The sequence below is a fragment of the Aulonocara stuartgranti genome (genome assembly GCF_965226115.1).
Source record: "Aulonocara stuartgranti genome assembly, chromosome: 7".
Taxonomy (NCBI): domain Eukaryota; kingdom Metazoa; phylum Chordata; class Actinopteri; order Cichliformes; family Cichlidae; genus Aulonocara; species Aulonocara stuartgranti.
Genome location: NC_138945.1, coordinates 38,280,317 through 38,302,031, shown reverse-complemented (window position 1 = coordinate 38,302,031; position 21,715 = coordinate 38,280,317). Strand labels below are relative to the sequence as shown.

Below are 21,715 nucleotides of genomic sequence, written 5' to 3'. Positions count from 1 at the left end.
TTTTTCAGTCGGTTGTTAAACAGTTTTTCAAGAATTTTTGAGAATTGAGGTAGTAAAGAGACAGGCCTGTAGTTTGTGAAATGGCGTTTGTTGCCAGATTTGTGTAGAGGTATAACTTTTGCTACTTTCATTTTGTCTGGAAATTGACCAGTTTGAAATGATAAATTACATTCATTCTTTCTTCTGTTCTTACTCGCCTGTACTATTTTTTATTGATCTTGTAATTCCCATCATAGATTGTAAAAATTGGAAGATGGTCACTTATGTCGTCAATCAGTCTTATTTTCAATGTCATTTGTAAAAATGTTGTCTATGAGAGTTGCACAATGTGATGTGATGCAGTTTGTTTGACATAAATACACATAATAATAATAATAATAATAATAATAATAATAATCTGCATATTATGATTTTATATTTATCGTATTGCACACCTGTGATGTGATGGAGACTCTCTTCCAGCTGTGACTGATGTTTATATTCCCTGTGTGACCAGAGAGGGCAGGAGAGTTCAGCTAATCTCTCCCCGCCGTTCTGCCTCCTCTGCCGGGTTCCAACTCCCGCTCTGTCCCGCTCCGTCCCGCTCCCTGATTCTACTCCCGCTCCGAGGTTTACCTCCAGCCTCTTTAGATCAATGGCTCCATACTCCAACAGGGTCTCTCGACCCTCTCTCTCTCCAGCTGTATAGCCCTACAGAGAAAGAGAGAGAGAGAGGGGGTTCGACTCTTTCCCTCCCCCCTCCGCCTCCCCCCTCCTCTTCCGACCCTCTCCATCAGTTCTCCCCAGCAGACGGAGCAGACCTCCGGGAAGGCAGCGCGGATTTTAACCATCCTCTCATCTGTTTGAATGGGAAGAAGCAGCAGCGTGCAGGAGTGATGGAGACTCTTCACTTGTAGTTACTGGAACTTATTCTCGACTCTAAAAGGAGGAAACAGATCTGCATTTGTGTATTTTGGAAATTCCTTTCCCTTTTTCTTTTCTTTGGGGGATCCTAGCCCGACTGGGGATCAGGGATATTTTGGGGAGAAGAGAAGCTGTTTTACCCCCTCTCTTTCTCTCTCCTCACCATCCTCCTGACTCACCACTCTGTGGGTTTTTTCTCCTTTATTTTTTATTTTCTTAATTGACAGTTGGATTCTGTTGAAGATTTGAAAACAAAAACAAAAAACACTGAAAGAACAGCGGGATTGTGTGTGTGTGTGTGCGTTTCTGTGCTTCCACGGACTCATCGGGACTGGAGCAGGACAGCATGGAGGGGGTTTTGGTTGGATGTATCGGTGATGTTTGGGAGCTGCTGGTGCTGAGGAGGAGGAGAACAGGAAGACTGTACCTGCTGCTCTGCTGGCTGCTGGCTGCTCACACCACAGCGCACGGTGAGTGGGGGGGGGGGGGTGTACATGCCTGATTGCTGTCTCCATCCCGCAGTGTGTGTTTGTGTGTGAGTGTCCGTGCGGGCTGTATTAGTGTGTGTGAGTGTGCGTGTGTCTTTGCTCGTTGCTGCAGACCTAACGATAATTGGCACATTTGTTGCGCTTCTCTTTTGGCTTTAGAGCCTCGGTTCTGACCCGGACTCAGGTCTGATCATGCGGGTTCCTGCATGTGTGTCCTGAGGCCCTGGAAGGTTTGACAAGCTTCAGCATGTGATCAATGTTACCTAAGAGGTTTCTAGTTATTGTTATTTATTATATCTTTATTATTCCTTATGTTGCATTTTTACCTTCATTATCAGCTCCAGTAACCGAGTTACTGGTGTAGCTGTGAGACTGCTGGTCCTTCCCTCGGTTCTTGTGTGTTTCATGTGGCTGATCTGTTGGCTGACTGAGGGTTTGTTCAACCTTTCTGGATCTTTGCAGCCAGGTTAGACTGTCTCTGTGTTTTTTACCCACAGTCGCTTGTCTGCACTGGATTTGCTTTAATTCCCCTAATTTTCAGTTATTATTATTCTTATTATTAAATTGCTTTTTGTAAGTCTTTCTGTTTCATCTTCTTTTCATTGTGCTGAAGTTTAGGCTGCTGAATCATATTGGTGTGTATGTTTAACTGCATATGCTTCTCTTCACCAATTTGTCTCTGATTTTTTGAATATATACATCTATCTATCTATCTATCTATCTATCTATCTGTATATATACATATATATATATATATATATAGTGAGTGTAAATAGTTTTTACTGGGCCTTAGCTAGTTTCTTTGAGTCTGATCATGTGCGAGCCTGTGGCTTTGACTGAATCTTTTTTCCCCTCCTCTCTGGTTTAGTTTCACCTGATGTGATTAAGTTTACAAGCCAGTGGCATGTTGGGCTGCTGGCTCTGATCTCCTTTTTCCAGGTTTTCCTCTCTGGCAGTCTATCTGTATATGAAACCAAGTGGGACGAGCAGATTGCAGTGAATCTTTTTAGTGGAGGATTATTTGTGTTTACCTTAATGTCCTTTTGTTCCGGGTTACACTAATGATTGATTGGATCGACTACTTTAATAATCCCAAAAACACAAATCCAAGAAGATAGACAATAAATAAATAAATAAATAACAGCTAGATTAAAAATTGTGTTTCAAGTCATCAGGATCATAATCCAAACAGTGATCTTATAGGTTACACTGTATTATTGCACAAAAAATGCGAATAGTACAAATACTGCTGTGCAGGGAGGTGCTATCTAGGTCTGGCTTTGACTGTGAAGCAGCACACTGTCATGAATATCACTTAAACACTAAGTGCCATCAGATATCCTAACATGTCCAACCCATCAGTGTAACACTTTTCTTTCTTCTGGTGTTTAGTAGCGAGGATACAACACGTAATCTAAATAAATAAATTGTATTACAACTAGATCTGTCAGACATCTTGTTGTAAGCAGCTCATTTGAGTGAATTTCTAATTGAATCTTTGTTCAATAATGAAAATTATGAAAGCAAAAGAGCAAACACTGCAAAACCAAACAGATCAGAGAGAGCTGCTGGACTCGGGCTCTCTCTCTCTCTCTCTCTCTCTCACTCTCTCTCTCTCAACCTCCTGCTGTCAATAAATTATGTCCAAACACTTTAATTAAGCTAATTGATGATATGAGAGTACACTTTCACACAGACACACACACACTCACAAAATGTAGCTGCTGGATCAGCTGAGCAGCTCTGACTCATAGTGTGCGTGTGTTTATTTGTGTGTTGCTGATATTTCTTCAACAGCTCAGCTATAAAATCCTCTGCTGAATATTTTACCCACACCGAGCATTTATCTGTGGAGAGGCTAAACACACACACGCACCCACACACGAAGGCCTGACTCGTGAAACCTTCCTACACGCCAATTCAGAAAATCTCCCGCACGGCTGAAGCAGGTCCTGCTCGCTTTCACAGGCGCATCTGCCTGTTTTTAGTCCAGCCAGTCGTCTCAGCAGGTGGTTTCACTGATGAGTTCCTTCACTTCACCTGAAGGAGAGTTAATCACTTGGTGGAGTCTTTGGTTGGATTGAAAACCTGCAGGCTGTTGGCAGACAATCATCTGAGGATTGGGCCAAAATCCATATTTAAAAAGGCTGCATTTTGTGCCAAAATCCACTCATTTTCAACTGAACTGCAGAAAGACTTAAGGAAAGCCACACAAATAGGACATGTTCAGTCTGACTTTATTGAACTTTGGCATGCAAAATCATTTCCCAGCCCAATGCTTAACTTCCTTACTGTAGGTGCTGAGCCAAAAGGCCCAAAGTCATGGTGCATTTGTTTACCTTCAGGACTTTAACCTAATCCACTAAAGAGAACTGGTTTCCTGAAAGTTAAAAGATAGTAGTGGGTTCTTTGAGGAGGCAGAGTTTACAGAGCAGCTATGTGCACAGGAGACAGATTGGAAAGCACAAAGAATGAAAACATTCATCAATACCTCTCTATACATCAAATCTTATGTAGGACACAGTATTTAAACTGCCTTAACAATTGCAATTAGTTGCTACTATCACTACAAGCTGCTATGCAACCCACCCCACCTTCTTTTCATGCAGTTTGTGCTGATTTCAGCATTTAAAATGGTGGCGAGGTCAAAGAAAAAACGTGTAATACCAACCATGAATTTAATTTGTGCAATGTTGACTGATGTAGTCCTTGCAGAAATGGTGGGAACCCTGCAAGGCTCAGCAGTTGTATAGCAGATATTCTCGTGGAACCAGTTTTCCAGGGAAAGTGTATAAATAACCAAGACCCAAATAAGCTTGGTCTATTTTTTTGAAGTAGGATCATATTGTTTGCAAATTTAAGGAATACAAATTAGGATATATTTATGTTTAAAAAATGCTGCAGGCTTATATATTACTTCCTGTCTCATAACGTCTGTAATGTTACTTGCTAACCACTTAGCAGTAGGGTTAATTATATTATATATATAATATATAATATATTATATATTATATTTAACTAAGAATTTCACTAAAACATCCGAACAAACAATACACTGATGTTTTTTCACTAGAAAATGTTTTTTTGTGATAAGTCTTAAATTTCCATGGCTTCCACTCAGAAAAGGAAAATGTGGCTTACAAAGACGTGGCTGAAAATGCACATTTGAGAATGTCACGCTTTTTACTGGTCGCAGTTTAATTAGATTGAAGTCTGCAAGATCACTGCATGACAGGAAGTGTCTCATGCCTTCTGTTAAACAATTTTGCCACTTTCAAAGAAAGGATGAAAGCAACATGAGCTGAAAAATGCTCAAAACTCTCTGTCGCACTTCTTCCCTCTGCTAGGATGTTTCAGTCTATCACCAAATTATGATGGATGGAGTGTTTGATGAAGTGAAAGAAAGGTGAATGTCTCATATTTGTTTTTGTTTTGGTCATCTTATTAGATTACTCCCAATGAGCTTTAACCTCGATGATTCATCATCAAAGTCGACACGAGGCCGGTGAACCTGACAGAGCGGAGAGTTCATCTGTAGCATCGCTTTCATATTTAAGGCTGTCACTGTAGGAAAGCAGCGTCTTTGTCTGCTTTTTGGTTTTTATGGGGTCACTTGTGGCCAACAGCATGATGGGTAAGCTGCTGAACAGGATCTGATTGATATACACCATCCGAGAGTTGGGGGTTCATTTTTTACATCGATCAGAGCTGATGGACAGATTGTTTATATTCCAAGAATCCAGATAGCAACATGGGCCTAACCTGGGATCATTTTGGCATACATAGCTTCTTTAGAGCACTACCAACTGCTCGATTAAACAGATGTGGCCAAAAAGTCATCAGCTCGGCGTAACATGGGTTGTCACAGCACAACTGACATCTGACCTAAATAGAGTGGACCTGTAACACAGCTCACTCAGCAGTACTGATTTGTGTCAACACTGTCAGTCAAGTCCAAATGTGGCCCAAAGGAAACTGCAGCATTAGGCCATGTTTCAAACAAACACTCACTTTAGTCTATAACCAGCTGCAATAATATGCTGATTTCTATTTCATTTTCTACACAGGATATATTATTTAGTGTCCAAAATCTCACTTTAGTCAGGCCCACACTATATATAACATGACTATTCTATATGCCCCTTATAGAACAGACAAGGTATCAGTGATAATAAGAGTACCATTAAATCAGAACCTGCATGAAAATGAGGAGCAGGGATTGGGGGGATGTTGCAAAGCAGCTTGCAGATGCAGCAGCAGCTGCACGCTAGCTTCCTGGTCTGTTTGTTTGGCTAAATGCAGCATAGACCTGAAGCTTCCAGTGTTTTTAATAGTTTTGCTGGAATTTAGTGATAAATTAAAGTACTGGATAGTTTCTGATGGGTGGTTAGTGCTGAACAAAACAATAGGGAGGTTGCTACACTTAATCCTAATGGTTGGAGGTCAGTTTTAAAGGAAATTAAGTGGAACTCCAGCCACTTCTTCACTCACCACTTTTCACTTTGTCTTCACACCACTTTGAATTTAATCATTAGTTCTCTCTGGCTCTCCTCCACAGTGTGTCTTTTGTCTTCCTCCCCTTAACCCCTATCGGCGGCAGCACTGGCTGCCCCTCTTGCAGTCCGGTTCTGAACAAGGTATTTGCTGCTAAAGGGGAGTTTTTTCTTCCTACTGTTGCCAAAGTACTTGCTCATAAGGGGTTGTCTGATTGTTGGGTTTTCTTTGTACTATTGTAGGGTCTTTACCTTATCATATAAATCACCATGAGGTGACTGTTGCTGTAATTTGGTGCTATATAAATAAAACTGAATAGAATAGTTATCTCACATTAAAATGTCAACTACCTGTAATGTGATACGCCTGAAAGCTGTTCAAAATCAAGTGGATATGAATCAATATATTGGAGGTTTTTGTCATGATCAAGCCCTGATCAAACCAGTGGTAAAATATTTACATCTCTTTTTTATTCATCCCCTCTATAGAAAAAAAGATAATTTAGGATTGTATTCATCCTCTTGGTAGCACAGATCACTGTATTGAATCTCCAAACTAAAATCCATCAGATTATTCATTAGAATTTACTATAAACCAAAACTTTCTACTCTCTGCAGCTGCTGCTCAGGAAAAAGACCATCGGCTCAGGATCAAACCAGCAGGATTTAGCTTCTCTAGAAAAAATTCAGGGCGACCCATCAAGCAGCTGCTGAAGTACTCCAGTTAAAAACCAGTTTAAAGCCATAAAGAAACAGTGTTATCCTCTGGTTGCTGCTCAGGTCTTTACAGCAGATTATTGTTATTGTTGTTGATGCCAGGTTTCAAGCTTTCATGCGTGTGAGGTGATTTTCCTGCACCTTTAAAGAACCCGCTGCTCAAATGAAAATTCCTGTGTTTTTTTTCACCCTCCAACGCAAAACTACACACAGTTCTCCTGCTGCTTCTGTGCCGTTTCTTTTTCTTCCTTGGACCTCATCAAATGTCTTCTTCTTCATCTCCTCTTGTGCAGCGTCTCATGGGATTATCGGCATTTTATTCTTTTGGTTTAAGGCTTATGTGTGTATACACTAGCAACATGTGGGGGCGTGGTCATTTGAAGAATGCTTTAGAGTAAGTATTATTAATATTAAGACTGAGCAGATTTATCAAAGAAGCTTTGTTTTTATCCTGAGAGGATTTTACTGTTTCTGAAGTTAACACCTAATCTTCTGACATGCAGAATATCGCTGTTTTCGTTTTTACATTATCTGCTCTGTTTGTTCATGTTTGGTGTTTGTTAATATCTACAATAGTTTTTGTCTAATTTGACTAATCCATCTTATATTTGACTGGTCTGCCTGGATTCCCTTCTGTTGTCTGCCCACCGTGAAATGAGGCACACCAAGGCTTCTGAAATGATTTGTTACAATTATTAAACAACACTGTTTAGAAGCTTCCTGGTGAAAACAGAAAGTTGAGGAGATGAGTGAGCTCTGAATTCAATTCAAACTAGCCCAGACAAGTCTGTGCTATTTTTAATCAATCAGTCCCACAAAGTCTATCCGGTCTTATCACATTTTATGATTTATTATCTCACAGATATATTCTTCGGCCCCATCCCTTCTCGACTTGTTAAGTCCACTCATCTTTGTCCCATCCAATCTCGTGTCTCATTTTTAGGATAATTTCGCTCCCTTTCTCATTTCTTCTCCTGCAAAGTCCATCTAATCTCCTTTTGTCCTGTCACTTCACAAATTATACCGTCTTATCCAATCTTGTCTTATTTTACTTAGAGGTGTAACAGTAAAGCATGGCATGTATGAATTATTTTTTTGTCTATAAAAATGTAAACCTTGCTTAATCCATCTTAATTTTTACCAGTTATAATTACCATCAAATCAAGGCAGCTTCCTCGGGGGGCCACTCCTTGTTGAAGAACCCCACAGTGGGGTGAGCTTTTCTCTGATCAAGTATCAGCTTCACATTTATCCTGAGGAGTTTTCTGGATCACCTTTTTCTGGATTTGTAATTTAAAAGAAATAGATGAGAGCTCCCTGAGTTTTTGAGGAGCTCAGAGTCTGTCCTCTTTTCAGTGATACGTTATTTTCGTCATAAAAGGTTTTCATCATGAGTAAATGTATAAAAAAATCTTTACTGCATTTTTGAAACTATAATACCTCTGACCTAAAGTTCAGTTTTTAGATATGACCAATGGAATTTGAGCTGTTTTCATAGAAAATACCAAGATGCAAATATATATTTTTTGCAGCCTTACCTCTCAGCTCTAACCCAGACACATTTGGGTCTATTCCAGGGGTGCCCAATCCCGGTCCTCGAGAGCTACCGTCCTGCAGCTTTTAGATGCATCCTTGTTCCCACACACCCGAATCAAATGAATGGCTTGTTATCAGGCCTTTGCCAAACACGATGGCATGCTGAAGAGGTAATCAAACCATTTGATTCAGCTGTGTTGGAGTAGGGATGCATCTAAAAGCTGCAGGATAGTAGCTCTCGAGGACTGGGATTGGGCAGCCCTGGTCTATTCTGTGCTACTTTTGGCTCTTACAGCTCAGTTCAAGTTCTGGTCCAAGTTGTGTCGGACACATGTGGCCCAAAAGTCATAAAAAGGGCTTGCCTATGACCTGTGGGTGAAGTGAGGCAGCCAGAGTCACCATGAGTTAATGCCATCAATACAGGCCAAATGTGCCCCATAGAAAACTACAGATGTGGCCGCAGCTGAGAAGAAGATTCAGCACTATCTGGTAATATATGGCTTGCAAAACTCTCACAAGTATTCATGGTGGTGCATATTAGAGAAGTAATTGTTCATAGTGTTTCATAAAGGACTGAAAAGCTGCTGCAGTACCTCACCACTCTGACTGGGATTATTCATATGTATGTGTGGTTAATGTCTCTGCTGTTTCTGGAAAGCTGAGGTTGAGATGGAGCCTTTGAAAAACCAGGTGTTATTTCAACATCGCCTTGAATAACAATCTACAGGTTTTCAGTCGACGGCAACAACTGAACTCGAAACTCTGAAAAACAACACACAATGGAAGCAAGATGAACTAAATTCAATCAAGAATCACATTAAAGCTAAAAGCTCAAAGCAGTAAAACCTTTTTCATTAATAAGCAGAGCTGAATAATAGAGCCAGGGACGATCCATTAGAGACACAGCAGGCTTTTAACACCAAGAGGATGTTAATTTACACCTCCAACCATCCAGCCCTCCAAGAAGCTATCAATTAATTGTGTATGAAGGAAAAAATACCTGCATAATTAAACATGATGTGACACTTCCATGTTCACCCAAGTCCAAAGGAACAAGCATCGCTATGCTGCCATAATATAACGTGATTAGTGAAATTATTTTCCACTCTTTTTTATGTAGTAATAGTCCCCCATGCTTACAGCTAGAAATATGGTGCAATAACTCAAATATTAAACCTCTTTGGAGCGTCTGTGCTTTAACTTATATGTATGTAGATTCTTCCAAAACATGCTGAAATAAGATAAAATATTTAAGTGAAAATAGCCTTGTGAAATCAAATGCAAGTGCTGCAAACAGTTTTCTCTAGCATTCTGTAAAACATGAGGCTCACCAGGGGAAAAATCTATGTTTTTATTTATGTTGCTTCTATTAATTCAGTGAATTATGCTGAAAAAACTGGTGCAGGCAAAGAAATGTTCCCATTTCTTGCTAAACATATTTTTGATTTCCTAATCTAGATATGTCATCCAATCTATAAACAAGCTAATGTATCGTATTAGCTTAAGGTTGCCATTAGACATTTTGCACATACAGAAACAAAACTAGAAGTTTCAGTATAGAACGTTAAATGTTTTGTTGAGTTGTTGATATAGTTGATATAGATATATGATATAGTCCAGTTATGTGGATAATTAATGGCTGCAGATTATGCTTAGCATTATTAATATGTGTCACAAGGAATAATATAGTTGTATTACACCCTGTGATACAGCTTAATTACAAAAAATGTTGTTTGCTCAAGAGTCTCTCCACAAACTTGTAAAACATTAAACTCAATGAGCCCAAAACTCCCATGATAGCACCAGGATGTAGTTAATCCGTATGAAACTACAAGTGTTAATGCTATTGTGATCCTTTACACTTACACTTATATTTGAGGTTCCCACTAGAAAACTTTGGGATCAACCCGACTCCCAACAGACTTTTACGTCTTTAACTGCTGTCTTAAGCATCACTTTCTACCACTAAATGTGTCATTTCTTAGCGAAATTATAAATTCCTTGCTCAAATTAGTTAGCAAAACTTTCTATGGGATTCTGTAACATAAAGGTTTTAAAACCTAAGGGGACAAGCTGGTTATGTTATGTGTTTGTCTTGTGGATATGTGGATAATACTGAGGACTTGTCTTTGGGTAGTGGCTCCAGGTACTCTGGCTTCCTGCCGCAGTCCAAATACATGCACGTTAGGTTAATTTGTGATTTTTAATTGGCCATGGATGTGAGGTACATAAAGTGCTTTTAGAGTATAAAGTGCTTTGTGAATGTATGGTTAAAATGTGACTTTTGGTCTAACGTGCTTTGAGTGTTAGTAAGGCTAAAAAAATGTTATATATAAGGCATGTACATGACTTCACATGGAATTGGGTGATCTTGTTGTGCTCCGTTCTTAACACTTTTTAATCAACTTGTGAGATTTGACTTGGACATGGGTAGTTTTGATTGATGATTTCTTTGTCTGGGTCTTGAAACTTCATCTTGACCTGTCAGTCCTGACTTGGGTTGTTGATCTTCATTGGGATTTCTCTTGGGGCTTGATGATCTGACTTGGGACTTGCTAAACTGAGCCAGTCTGGGTCCTTCGCTGTGTGTTGAGCCCCAGCTCTGGACTGGACTCTTTTTCTGTAAAATATGAAGTGTGCGGCGCTGAGATCTTGGAGGTCGATCCATTGGCCTAATGAAAAAGACTCCCTGTGACTAATCACAGCCAGGAGCGGTGGATTAATACGGCGGACGAGCAAAAGCAATGTGTTAGCTGCTTTCAGCTCACTTTTAATTTGGTTTTTCACTCTAGCAGCGGACAGAACGTCATTTACAAATCTGAGAATATAATTCACCGGGAAACCCTCAGAGGGTTCCTGTGTGTTAGTGCAGCAGACCTTCATTTGTCAGACAGAGGTGGACCTGAAGCAAAATCACAGCTGTGTGGGAATGAAAAAAGACAAATATGACACATTGTGAAAGTACCCACACAAATATTACTTATCAACAAAATAAATTCCCCTATTGTGGTTAAACTGGCACAGGTCTTATGGCTCCCTGTTGCCAGATTTATTTTACGATGTAACATTTCAAATATTTTATGTTTTCGCAGAGTCATAGCATAGATTTTGAGGGTCTATACAGATGGTGATTATGGTGCAGTTTGTGCCTGTACTGTATTTATGGCTGGTTCTCTGAATATGAACACTTGAACTTTGGCAAATCTAGATTAAACTTAAAGTACGTAAGTCTGGAATTCAAATGTTTTTATGAGAGTATTCCTCTGTCTCAATTCAGAGTGTGCGGTGCTGGCATTTTACATTGTATAACTTGTTATTTAATAAAAACATTCTTTAGTCTAATGTTAAGCAAGTTTGGGAGGTTCAAACTTTGAAGACTAGTGTCAGGTCAGAAAGTGTCACACTTGATTTGGAACTTCTGTCAGTATTTTGCAGACGTTTTGATGACGTGTGGCCTGCAATGACTAAACAGTAAGATGTCCTTCGACTTCCCTACCTTGATACACTGTCGGCAGCACTAGTGGCTCTTGTGGTCCACACTGTCGCCTCACGTTAAGATTAAGGTGCCTGGTTTGAAACCTGGCTGGGGGCTTTCTGGAGTTTGTGGGTTTCCTACAGTTCTCCAAGACTCCCAGACTTAGCTGTTGACTCTAAATTGTTCATGGATGTGAGAATGAAAGTGATTAAAGTGTTCAAGCTGTGTAAAATAAAATGTTTTTGTATAGGAAATTAATGGCTCTGTAGCTCCTCAATCGTATCTACTTTTACCATGTGCTCTGTAATCATGCTGTGTAGGTACAGCATCATGGATTGTTATTCTCTAATCAAGTTTCAATCTCAGAAAACTTGACTCGAACTCTGACAAAAATTCAAAAACTTTTTCAGCAGTGACAATTTTATGCTTTGAAAGCACCTCAGCAGTAATTTCCAACCCGAATGTTTAGCATTTTAGGCCTTAAAGCCTTGGTGTATATTTTAATTAAGCCTCTCAATGTGTCTCTGCATTATTCAGATGGTGGAATGAAAACAAAACAAAAAAAAGAAACGAGCCTGTGAGTAATTTACAAGAAGATAATTTGCCTCGCCTCTGAACATTAGTGTTTCATTTACGTCTTCTACTCTCAGCTCTCTATATTTAACATCCACTGCTCTGCTCTGACATTCATACATTATTCATGTTGGGAACCTGCATTACCTGCCTGAGGAGCACTACATCTCCCTCACCTTTAAGTCCTACTCATTAACGCGCCTGCATGCTTTTACATTAATTGGTCTTTATTTATTTCATTCCTATGTGCTGCTTTTTTGTTGTTGTGGGTGTTTGTTTTTTATCACAAAAGGAATAAGATGTGATTAAAGAACAGAGAAAAACTGGAGAGGTTTTCATGCTCGCTGTCTTCATGCTTTGGGATTTTTGCGCGCTATTGTACACAACACCATAGTAAAAAGTTGTGTGACGTAGCTCAACAATGTTATGCAAACTTAGTCTGTGACTTAGTCGGTGATGTTGTTTTGTCTTTTGGTGACCAAAAGAGTGAGTGCCAACTGGTGTACCGTAGTGCTCCCTTAATATTTCTAATTTGTTTCTTCTTTTTATGTAAATAATTCAAATATTTTATGATTCCAGATTCTCTCATGGGAGGATCTGCCAGTTTACTGTTTTGTTGATGTATATTTAACATCTTTGGCTTTGGCGTGCAAGCCTAACACAAATAACACGAAGATGAAACCCACTGACTTCACTTCCTTTAATGTCCACCTGAGGTTGGTCAAAAATGTGTCCCCTTTGTTAAGATGGCTAACTTTACAGCAGAAATAAACAAGATGACACCCTCTATGAATAGTTTATCCCATCATAACTGTACTGGGTGATTTTACCCCAGTAGAGTTTCGTCGAGGCTTAAAGACACACAGCAGGAATGACGGACCTCGATCGTCTTCCTATTTCTGAGCTGTTTGTAATGTTGATGCCTTTAAGGTATTTTTAGTGGAACTGCTTTACAAATAATATATCTACCAGACTGATATAAGAAGTTTGTCCTTCAGTTTTGCTGAGTGAAATTTTAGTATTATTAGTCTATTACTTGGCAGTTATTGGAATATGCCTGCGTGTCTGAGTATTTTATGGATGTAGCTTACTATCATTAGCTAATAACCACCCTTTTATCCAAATAGGGTCACTTTTGATTCAACATAATGGCTAGAAATCTAATGGTGAGGCTTTAAAAAGTCTAATTTTACCCATGAGAAAAAGAAATGCAAAGGAAAAACATATTCTTCCAGTTTATGTGTCATGAGTCATCAAAATCAATATGATGTTAACCTGACAAACATTAAATTCTTATTGTTATATCAGCTCTCATGCTGAAGTCAGTACACTCACAAAATTGAGGGTGAAAATAAAAAATAAAGCCAGTAGCAGCCAATTTTAGGCACAAATATGCTGCACCCATTTTTAAATCTTCAATGAATGGGCAGCCTTTTAAAACATGGTGGCTGCGTTTTAATAGCAGATACAAGCTGGCCCAAACCCAGGAACCTCCAGGGTTAAGAGGTTTAACTCAGCTTTTGCTCAGAATGCCTCATGGCAAACTTCTGTTGCTCCGGGCAAAGCAAATCAAGCTGCTAAGCCCAGTTTTACAAACACGTAACCGGCACATTACCCGTAATTAGCTGCTGGTGTAGTCAGAATAAGTAAAAAACAACAGAGACTGTGCAGCCTGATATTTTCATTTGCTCTTCACTGACTCAGTGTTTTCACTGTTAAAGTGTACTTCACAACTAATGCCACTAAAGCAGGTAAAATAAGTACTCCATGCTAGTGTGAATCTTCTTGTAACATTTAATAACAGGAAGTTATTTGCATTTTAAACAAACAGGTGGTTAACAGGTTATTTGTCTGTCAGCTCTAAAAAATGTTTTTGTGTTCCCAAACAAACCCTTGACCCCAATTTACGCCTGCTAAGAATGAGGATAATATTAGCACCTGCCTACTATTGCGTAGAACCCTCTCATGGCACAAAAATGACCTGGAAGCTCCCAGCAGAGGGTCCTGGAGGATGTGGTCTCTGTGGGCTTGTTCTGGGGTTCCCAGCAGATGGTGACCTGGTGAGTGTGGTGGGTGTGTCTATGCCTGTAGAGCAGTTTTTGTGTGCTGCTTTAGGTGTTCCTGTTTTTTTTTTTTTCCAGTGGTGTAATATCACAGTGTGTGAAAAGCTGTGTGAAAAGCTTCTATTTCTTGATGGTGGATGTGTCTAATGACTTTGGAAGGTATTTTTCCTGGTGTGGTTGTCAAAGTGACAAAAAACGATCACTCACAAGGTAAAAAAAAGCTTTGATTTGCATTTAACATGAGCTAAGCTTCCCACCTGTTCCCTCATCTCATACAACAGAATGATTACTAACCACAATGATCAACTTCTCCTTTGTTTTGACAGTAAATGACATCAGACTGTGTAAACAGCTACCTCACTGTCTCAATATTTTCACAGTGTGTGTTCTTTTTCTTAGTAGTTCATCATCACTTGAATTTTAATAAACATAATTTTCAGTTTTCTCAGCTCTTCAGCAGGCAAAGCTACAGATCCACAGTTCCAATCGGAAAAGCATGACGTCACCTCATTCAAGGTGAAACAGAAGTGAGAGTCTGATGCCTGACACATGTAATGGCTTCAGGATGACACATCAGTAGTGTGGCTTTAATAAGCCGTGACTGAGTGCTGTCTCTACCTTTACTCAGAGGTGAGAGAACAGGGGGTGTGGCCACTGTGTCACAGTGTAGGGCTCCTGCGGCTGCCTTTAGAGCAAAATGTATACCCTTTTCATTCTCCTGGACTTCTATCCTGCCGTAAAAAAGAGGTAAATCAAGTCGCTGAGGTCTGTGGGTGACAAACAGTCAACTGTGGCTGGATTTAATCCAGAAACATCCAGAATTGTGTGAAGTACAATCACTTCCTGTGCAGCGCTGCAGCTCTGACCAGATGAGATGAATCGCCTCAACTGCAGCAGTTTTCTCTCATAAATATTCATATGGTTTGGCGTGGCATCACGCAAGCGAGAGAGCGGAGGACTCCAGGAAACCAGTGAACCCCTCACCGAGCACCGCACCCAACTCCCACCACCCTCCCCCTTCACCAGCAGCAGCAGCGCGCTGCCCAACACCACAGCACAGCCAGATTTATAGCCACTTATAAAGATTAGTGATGCATCCTGCATGCCGCACTCTCTTACTCACACATACACACGCAGAGATTGCAGTCTTACACACTGAACTATTCGATGAAACATTGCAAGTCTTTGTTTTGATTATTTATTTCGTCCCCTTGTGCTGCAGGCCATGGTCATGCTCTGCTTCTGTGGTTCTAATAGAGAAAACATGTTGCTGTTAAATAGAAAAAATATTACATGTTGATTGGACACAGGTTTGTATCTGTGTGCCAAAGAACTTCAAAGTTTGGGGACAAGGACACAGAGTTTTCAGACCACAGGCATCGAGTGAACTCCACCATCAATCATCACAGGGACGTGAGGGAAAAGGACATGCAAAACACGAGAGTGATATTATAAACAAGAAGGAACAAATGAGAGAGAGTGGCAGAAACAAAGCTGTCATTAGCTCTTGGTGATAACACCACATCATTCACTTTGAAGACAGGTGTGTTCTGGTTTGAATTCATCTGTTCATTATCTCAATTCAAGTACTACAGTCAGCCCACAGTAAATACAAAGACCAGCAGAATTACATTTTGTTGGTGTCTCGTGTGCTGGTGCTTTGAAAACCTGAAAAAATCTAGTTTGTTTTCTGCCTTCGTAAGATTCATGTCGCTATTTGAACAGTGATTTTGTGTAGATGTTATCCAAACCGATAAACAAATGCTGGACTGGTTTGCTTCTGCTTAATGACTAGGTAACCAGGCAGTTTGCATACATATAAATGCAGATTAGCACGGACACTAACGACAGAATTAATTGAGACTTTCAAACATGCTTCTGCTGTCAGCTAAATCATAGGAACTGCTAAAAACTCAAGAGCTAGATCTCAGACTCTAAAGGCCTGAGTTAGGATGTAAATGTTATAGTTAATGACAGTACAATCAAAAACAAAACAAAGAAACTGAACACATACGTCTCGTTTGGAAGAGCTGCCAAACATGTCAGCACTGTTTAGGTTTGCAATGTTTTCTGAACATATGACAAGACTTCTGGAAAAATGTCTTTTAGATACACAAGACCAGAGTGGAGATATTTGTCCATGATGTGCAGCATCACTTTTGGAGAAAACCAAACGCAGCATATCAGCAGAAACACCTCGTGCCATTAGGCACGACGTTGGAGGGCTGATGGACATCTTGCACTCAGTGAGATGAACTCCTCACTATATCAAAGTGACCAAAGTGGCATCTCTCTGACATCTAAAGTTGGCACAAATTGGGTCATGAACAAAGAACAGATCCCAAGCACAGCCAAAGTAGTCCAATCAAAGTCCAGAAATTAACCTGACTGAAAGGATGTAGCAGGACATTAAGAGCGCATAAAAGAATACACACAAACCTCAATGAACTGAAGTAATGTTGTAAAGGCGAGTGGCTCAAAATTTCTCCACGCCAATGTGAGTGATTTATAAAATCATACAGTTTAATCGTACTCTCTCTCTCTGCTGTGAACTTCAAAAGTCTTCACTCAGACTTTTCTGTAGGTCGCTTTTTTATAGAAACGAAAGTAGTGACAAGTTTGATTTACAGCTGATGTGATTAAATTTGATTTTTTAAAGTGTTATGGCCCTTTAAAGAAGCTCTTAAATCTAGCAGTTTGTGTCTCCTGGCTTCCATCCCTGGAGAAAAAAACAGTTAGGCATCACTATGTCAGCCACTTCAACCTTGTCAGGCTTCATCATGAGCCAGGAAGTTCAAACAGGTCGTGACCTTCAGAGATTTCAGCACTGCGTTCAAAACCGGAGCATCTTCGCTGACCTGGAAAACTTTCACATTTCAGTTGATTTTAACAGACCTGAACTTCAGAGAAATGTCACATCAGCTTAAGCAGCCAGAGTCACACATGCTCATACACAAAGTCACAGCAGCACGCCGCTTGCAGCCAGATCAGTGGGTATTCTGCGTGTAACGCTGGGCCACGAAGCCTGAAGCTGTGACATCAAACTGCATCAGCAGTAGGAGGTGACAGCATGGCTGCAGGATGGCACACTGCTGACATCACAGTATTTTAATTATTCCCACTGATGAGGGATTTTTTTTGTGATGTAGTGTAAAAAGTTATTTGATGTCAGAGTTTCAATCAACAGCACAGTATCCTCTGAACAACGGGAAGTTGAACCTCTTTCTGATGAAATGAGCCCAGGTACTTGAATTTTTTGGCTTTTTATTCAGAGACTAAATCATGCATAATGTAAATTTTAGTAAATATTTAATTTGAATTAAAACATGCTAGTTGGTTCTTAAAGCTTAAGTTTATGTGTTGACCTCAGTTTTAGTGCCATTCTTTTGTATTATGTTGTCCTTATGTGTGAATTCTAGTAGAGAAACGGTTTTTGGTTTACAGTTTACAATAATACTTGATTATCTCATGTTAAATTATTTTTGCACACCTCTGTTGCTTGTGAAGCTCGCACACAAGAATTTCACTTGCATGTGCTGTACCAGTCTACCTGCACATGTGATGTGACAATAAAAGTGACTTGATTTGATTTATATTTTACAGTGTTGGTTCAGCTCCCCCCTTTTAAGGCTACCCTTCCTTTAAACACATGAGGTCTAAATCTAAATCTGGTGATGACCCTAACACTAAGCCTTTTCTCTAAAATACAGGGTTTGTGAGTTTGGGGCTGGACCAGAGGCTTGGGTTAGTTTTCAAAGATGACCTCACACTGTTAAGGTAACTTTCTGCTGATTGGCTGTCCGATGCAAACAGAAATTTTGACCAGCATTAGGGATATTTTTCTCCTTCTCATCATACAGAGCCAACAGTAGAAATGACTGCTTTTGGCGTACAAGAATTATGTATACATAAACTTAGATGATCTTCACAACTAATGACTATGTTTTCATTATCATAAGTGCTGATATTTTGTGAGTCCTCTGACCAACCCTTCCTCCAACCCACCATCAGGATAGTTCCTAATTTGTCATAAGATATCAAATTATAAAATTTAATGATCCGACTCCAATCCTAGTCACAAGAGGATGAATCTTCCTGTCATCCTGTGTCTAAATTTAGCTAAACATAACTCAGTATAAGTCAAGTGCTGTGCTGGCTTTTAAATTCAATTCAATTCCTTTTTATGAAGCTTATTAATGCATGACTGAATTAATCCTGCCAGTCTCTCGCTACACTCTCCACTCAGTTGCGGACAAGACCCCATGATATGTGAGCTCGACCACTTGCAGCTGCTCCCTGACCTGGAGTCAGCACACCACCCTTTTCCGGCTTTTCTGGTTGACTTACGGATTGGTACTCATAGTGATGCATATACTGTATCAGTCTGCTGTGGTTTAACAGAGCTGGGTGTGAAAGCAAAGATAGAATATCCTTCCTACCTTCACCGATGGCCATGGGCGAGCTACGGGTAGTGGCTGAGAGAATGAGACTGCAGATATCAGAGGCTGAAATGAGCTTCCTCTAATGGCCTCTCTCCTAGAGCCAGTGTGGAGCTCAGTCAGTCGAAAGGGCTCAGAGTGGAGCGCTACTCCTCCACAATGAAAGGAGCCTTCTGAGGTGGTTCAGGCATCTGACTAGAATGCTTCCTGGACACCACCTTGGGGCGATGTTTTGGGCATGCCTACCAGAAGAAGGCCTCAGGGCAGACCCAGGATATTTTGGAGAGTTGCATTTAGGAGAAATGGATGGGGATAGGGTAGTCTGGTCATCTCTGCTTGGGCTGCTGCCCCAGCAACCTGGACTCAAATAACAGGTTTAAAATAGATAGATTCATGGCTGAATTACCCCTATGTACTCTAAGTCATAATTAGATGGTGCTTTGAAAGCACCATCTTCTAACTTCTAAAACTACCTTGTCTACCAGTTCCCTGGTGATTTCTGATTCTTTCCACACTTGTTTAGCAAGTCTGTGTGACCATTATTCTGAAGTGTTAAAATATTTTTACAGTCCAATTGTACATAAGCAAGAAAAAAAAGGTCTAAAGTATTTATACTGATTGTGTTACTGGCAGATTTTTCATGGTTGTATGTCTTGACTGTTCTTGGACCAAACAGCATCGATGACAGGCCAGCCTCTTTCCATTTCCAGCTTTAATTATCATCCAGTACGTGCCCAGTGTTTGTCAGGATACCTTGTTTGTTCTTTCCAAGAGTTTTGTAGTACTTGTTGTAATGAACATTGCAGGCTTTAGCAGATGCCAACAGGGCTTTATGCTGTTTGTGTACTTCCTTTGATCTCGATGTAGTTATTGTGTATTTTAAACGTAGTAATGCTGTCTTGTTCCGACTGCACCTGGCAATGACTTTCCTCCTCCTCCACCTGACGTTCTGGCTGTGAATCAGATGCTTTAAATGTCTGGATTGGCTTTAATTGCAGCTCCTATAGCGAGCTCAACGCCTCCCTCTGTGACCCTCATTCATATTCAGCAAACTACCTTCATCTTTACAAGTCATTTAATTTTCCACACAGATTTCAAATCACATTTATTAAGCTTTTCATTCCCCCTCAGGTGTGATACAAGTGAAAAAAGCAATGTTTTTCAATGAGAAGAAACTCATCAGACATCTTCGTCTGTCAGGTCACATTAGGAACCAAATAACACAGAGGTTTCAGTGCACTGGCTTACTAAAATATGTTGAAATAGCTTCCGGGGAATCCAAATAATAAAAAAGTTCTACTCTTAACATTAACATTTGAGGAATCTGAGCCTCACCTGAACATTTCCACTAAAGCTTCTTCAATATTTACGTTAACAAGGCTGTGACTCATGCATGCTGTCACCTCTCAGTCTGCAGGTTTCCTTCTGATAGATTGGACAGTCTAACGAGCTTTTCCATCCTCCCACTCTGACAGCTGATTGGCTGCGGTCCCGGCTCTGTTTTACCCAGCAGCTCCATTATTGTTTCTCTTTGAGAGTCTCTGACACAGCAGGTGACAGAGATGCTGCCAGAGCCGATTTAGCATTTAAGTATCAATTATTCAGGAGGACCTGTCGATCATTTGCTGATAAGTCAGTGAATGCTCTTTAAGTAATCTCTCATGATCTTTTTTTGAACAGTGGGATATCCAAACAAGTAAAAGCTATATTTGAGAAATGTAGCTTGATGCCAATTACTTTCCTCAAGTAACCAAAATGTAGTGCTGAGCCTAATAAAAAATCTAAGATGCTTATACTAAAACTTTAATTTTCTGTGAAAGCTGGTACACAAGTGTTTTCAGTGGCCGACTTTGAACCACAAAAACCTTTTTGATGCCAAACTGGTATTTGTGCTGGAACAGCTCTGTGGTGCCACAGCAAAGGTTGCTAAGAATCCAAAGGCTATTTTTTAACAACACTAGTATGACCACTGACAGGACAAACTTTGCTGTGTTTTCTGTTGTCTTCTTCAATCTGTAGCAGACGCATTTCGGTACCTCTGGCCAATATGGATTGGTTAAGGCACTGATACATTCGTGTCTCAAACATCATGACCCCATCTTGACATGGGTTATGGCAAGTGCTGGGTGGGATAGATGTGGTCCAGATATTACATCCCACCTGACATCTGGATCACATAAGGTGGAACTGTGGATGAGTTGTGGCAGCCAAAATCGTCTTGAGTTTGTGCCATCAGTCAAGGCTGAAAGGTACTCATAGAAAAATGCAGATATGGGCCACATGTGGGCCAAATATTTAGTACCATCTGCTCTCTAATGTGCATTATGTGGTCAACCAAGGGCACATCATATCATCCGTTTTCTTAACCCCTTATCCTACTCAGGTTATGGCCGTCGCTGTGAGAGATGATCCAGTTGGATTTATCAAAGAGACAAAAAGGAGTACAAGCGTCATGTTTTAGTTCACTCGTCCTCATTCTCACAGATGCATATGTTTCACTGCATCATCATCTCCACATTACTGTAAATGGAGTACTTTGAGTCAAATAATTTATTTAAAACTGCAGATCACACACAGCTTGACTGTTCATGCTTAGCTACAGCAGGCATTAATGGTACAGAAATATATGCAGAGCATTACAGTCAGTAGGAATGGCTTCTATCGGCAGACATTTGTTTTAACATTTTTACAATAAAAACATTAGAAAACACTGTAAAAATATCTTCTCCTGACTTGAGGTGGAAAAGTCTGTGATAAAAGACGAAACACTTTTCTTTCCTTTTTTAAACATTCCTTAAAGCTGCTCTTCATGGTCTGTGTTAGATAAAATGATTATATCCTGGTGCCAGAATATTTAAAAATATGATGTGGGAAGTAGCTGGAGGCAAATATTAAGTGGAGGCTTGGCAAAGTAGTGCTCATTGGATGGATATCAATGACTCTTGGTGCATATTTACATGAAAGGTTAAGTATTTAGCTCCAACAGAATACTCAACTACGCCACAATAATAAACCCATAAGATCATTC

At 40.1% G+C, this 21,715-nt stretch overlaps 1 protein-coding gene across 1 annotated transcript in view; it reads left to right on the top strand.

The window, feature by feature from the left end:
* Positions 1-801: 801 nt before the first annotated feature.
* Positions 802-21,715, top strand: part of dcc (DCC netrin 1 receptor) — a 353,610-nt gene continuing 332,696 nt past the window's right edge. Inside the window, exon 1 of the mRNA XM_082541635.1 lies at positions 802-1,373. Coding sequence (XP_082397761.1) covers positions 1,250-1,373 — 124 coding nt within the window. The 5' untranslated portion in view covers positions 802-1,249. The remainder of the gene's footprint in view (positions 1,374-21,715) is intronic.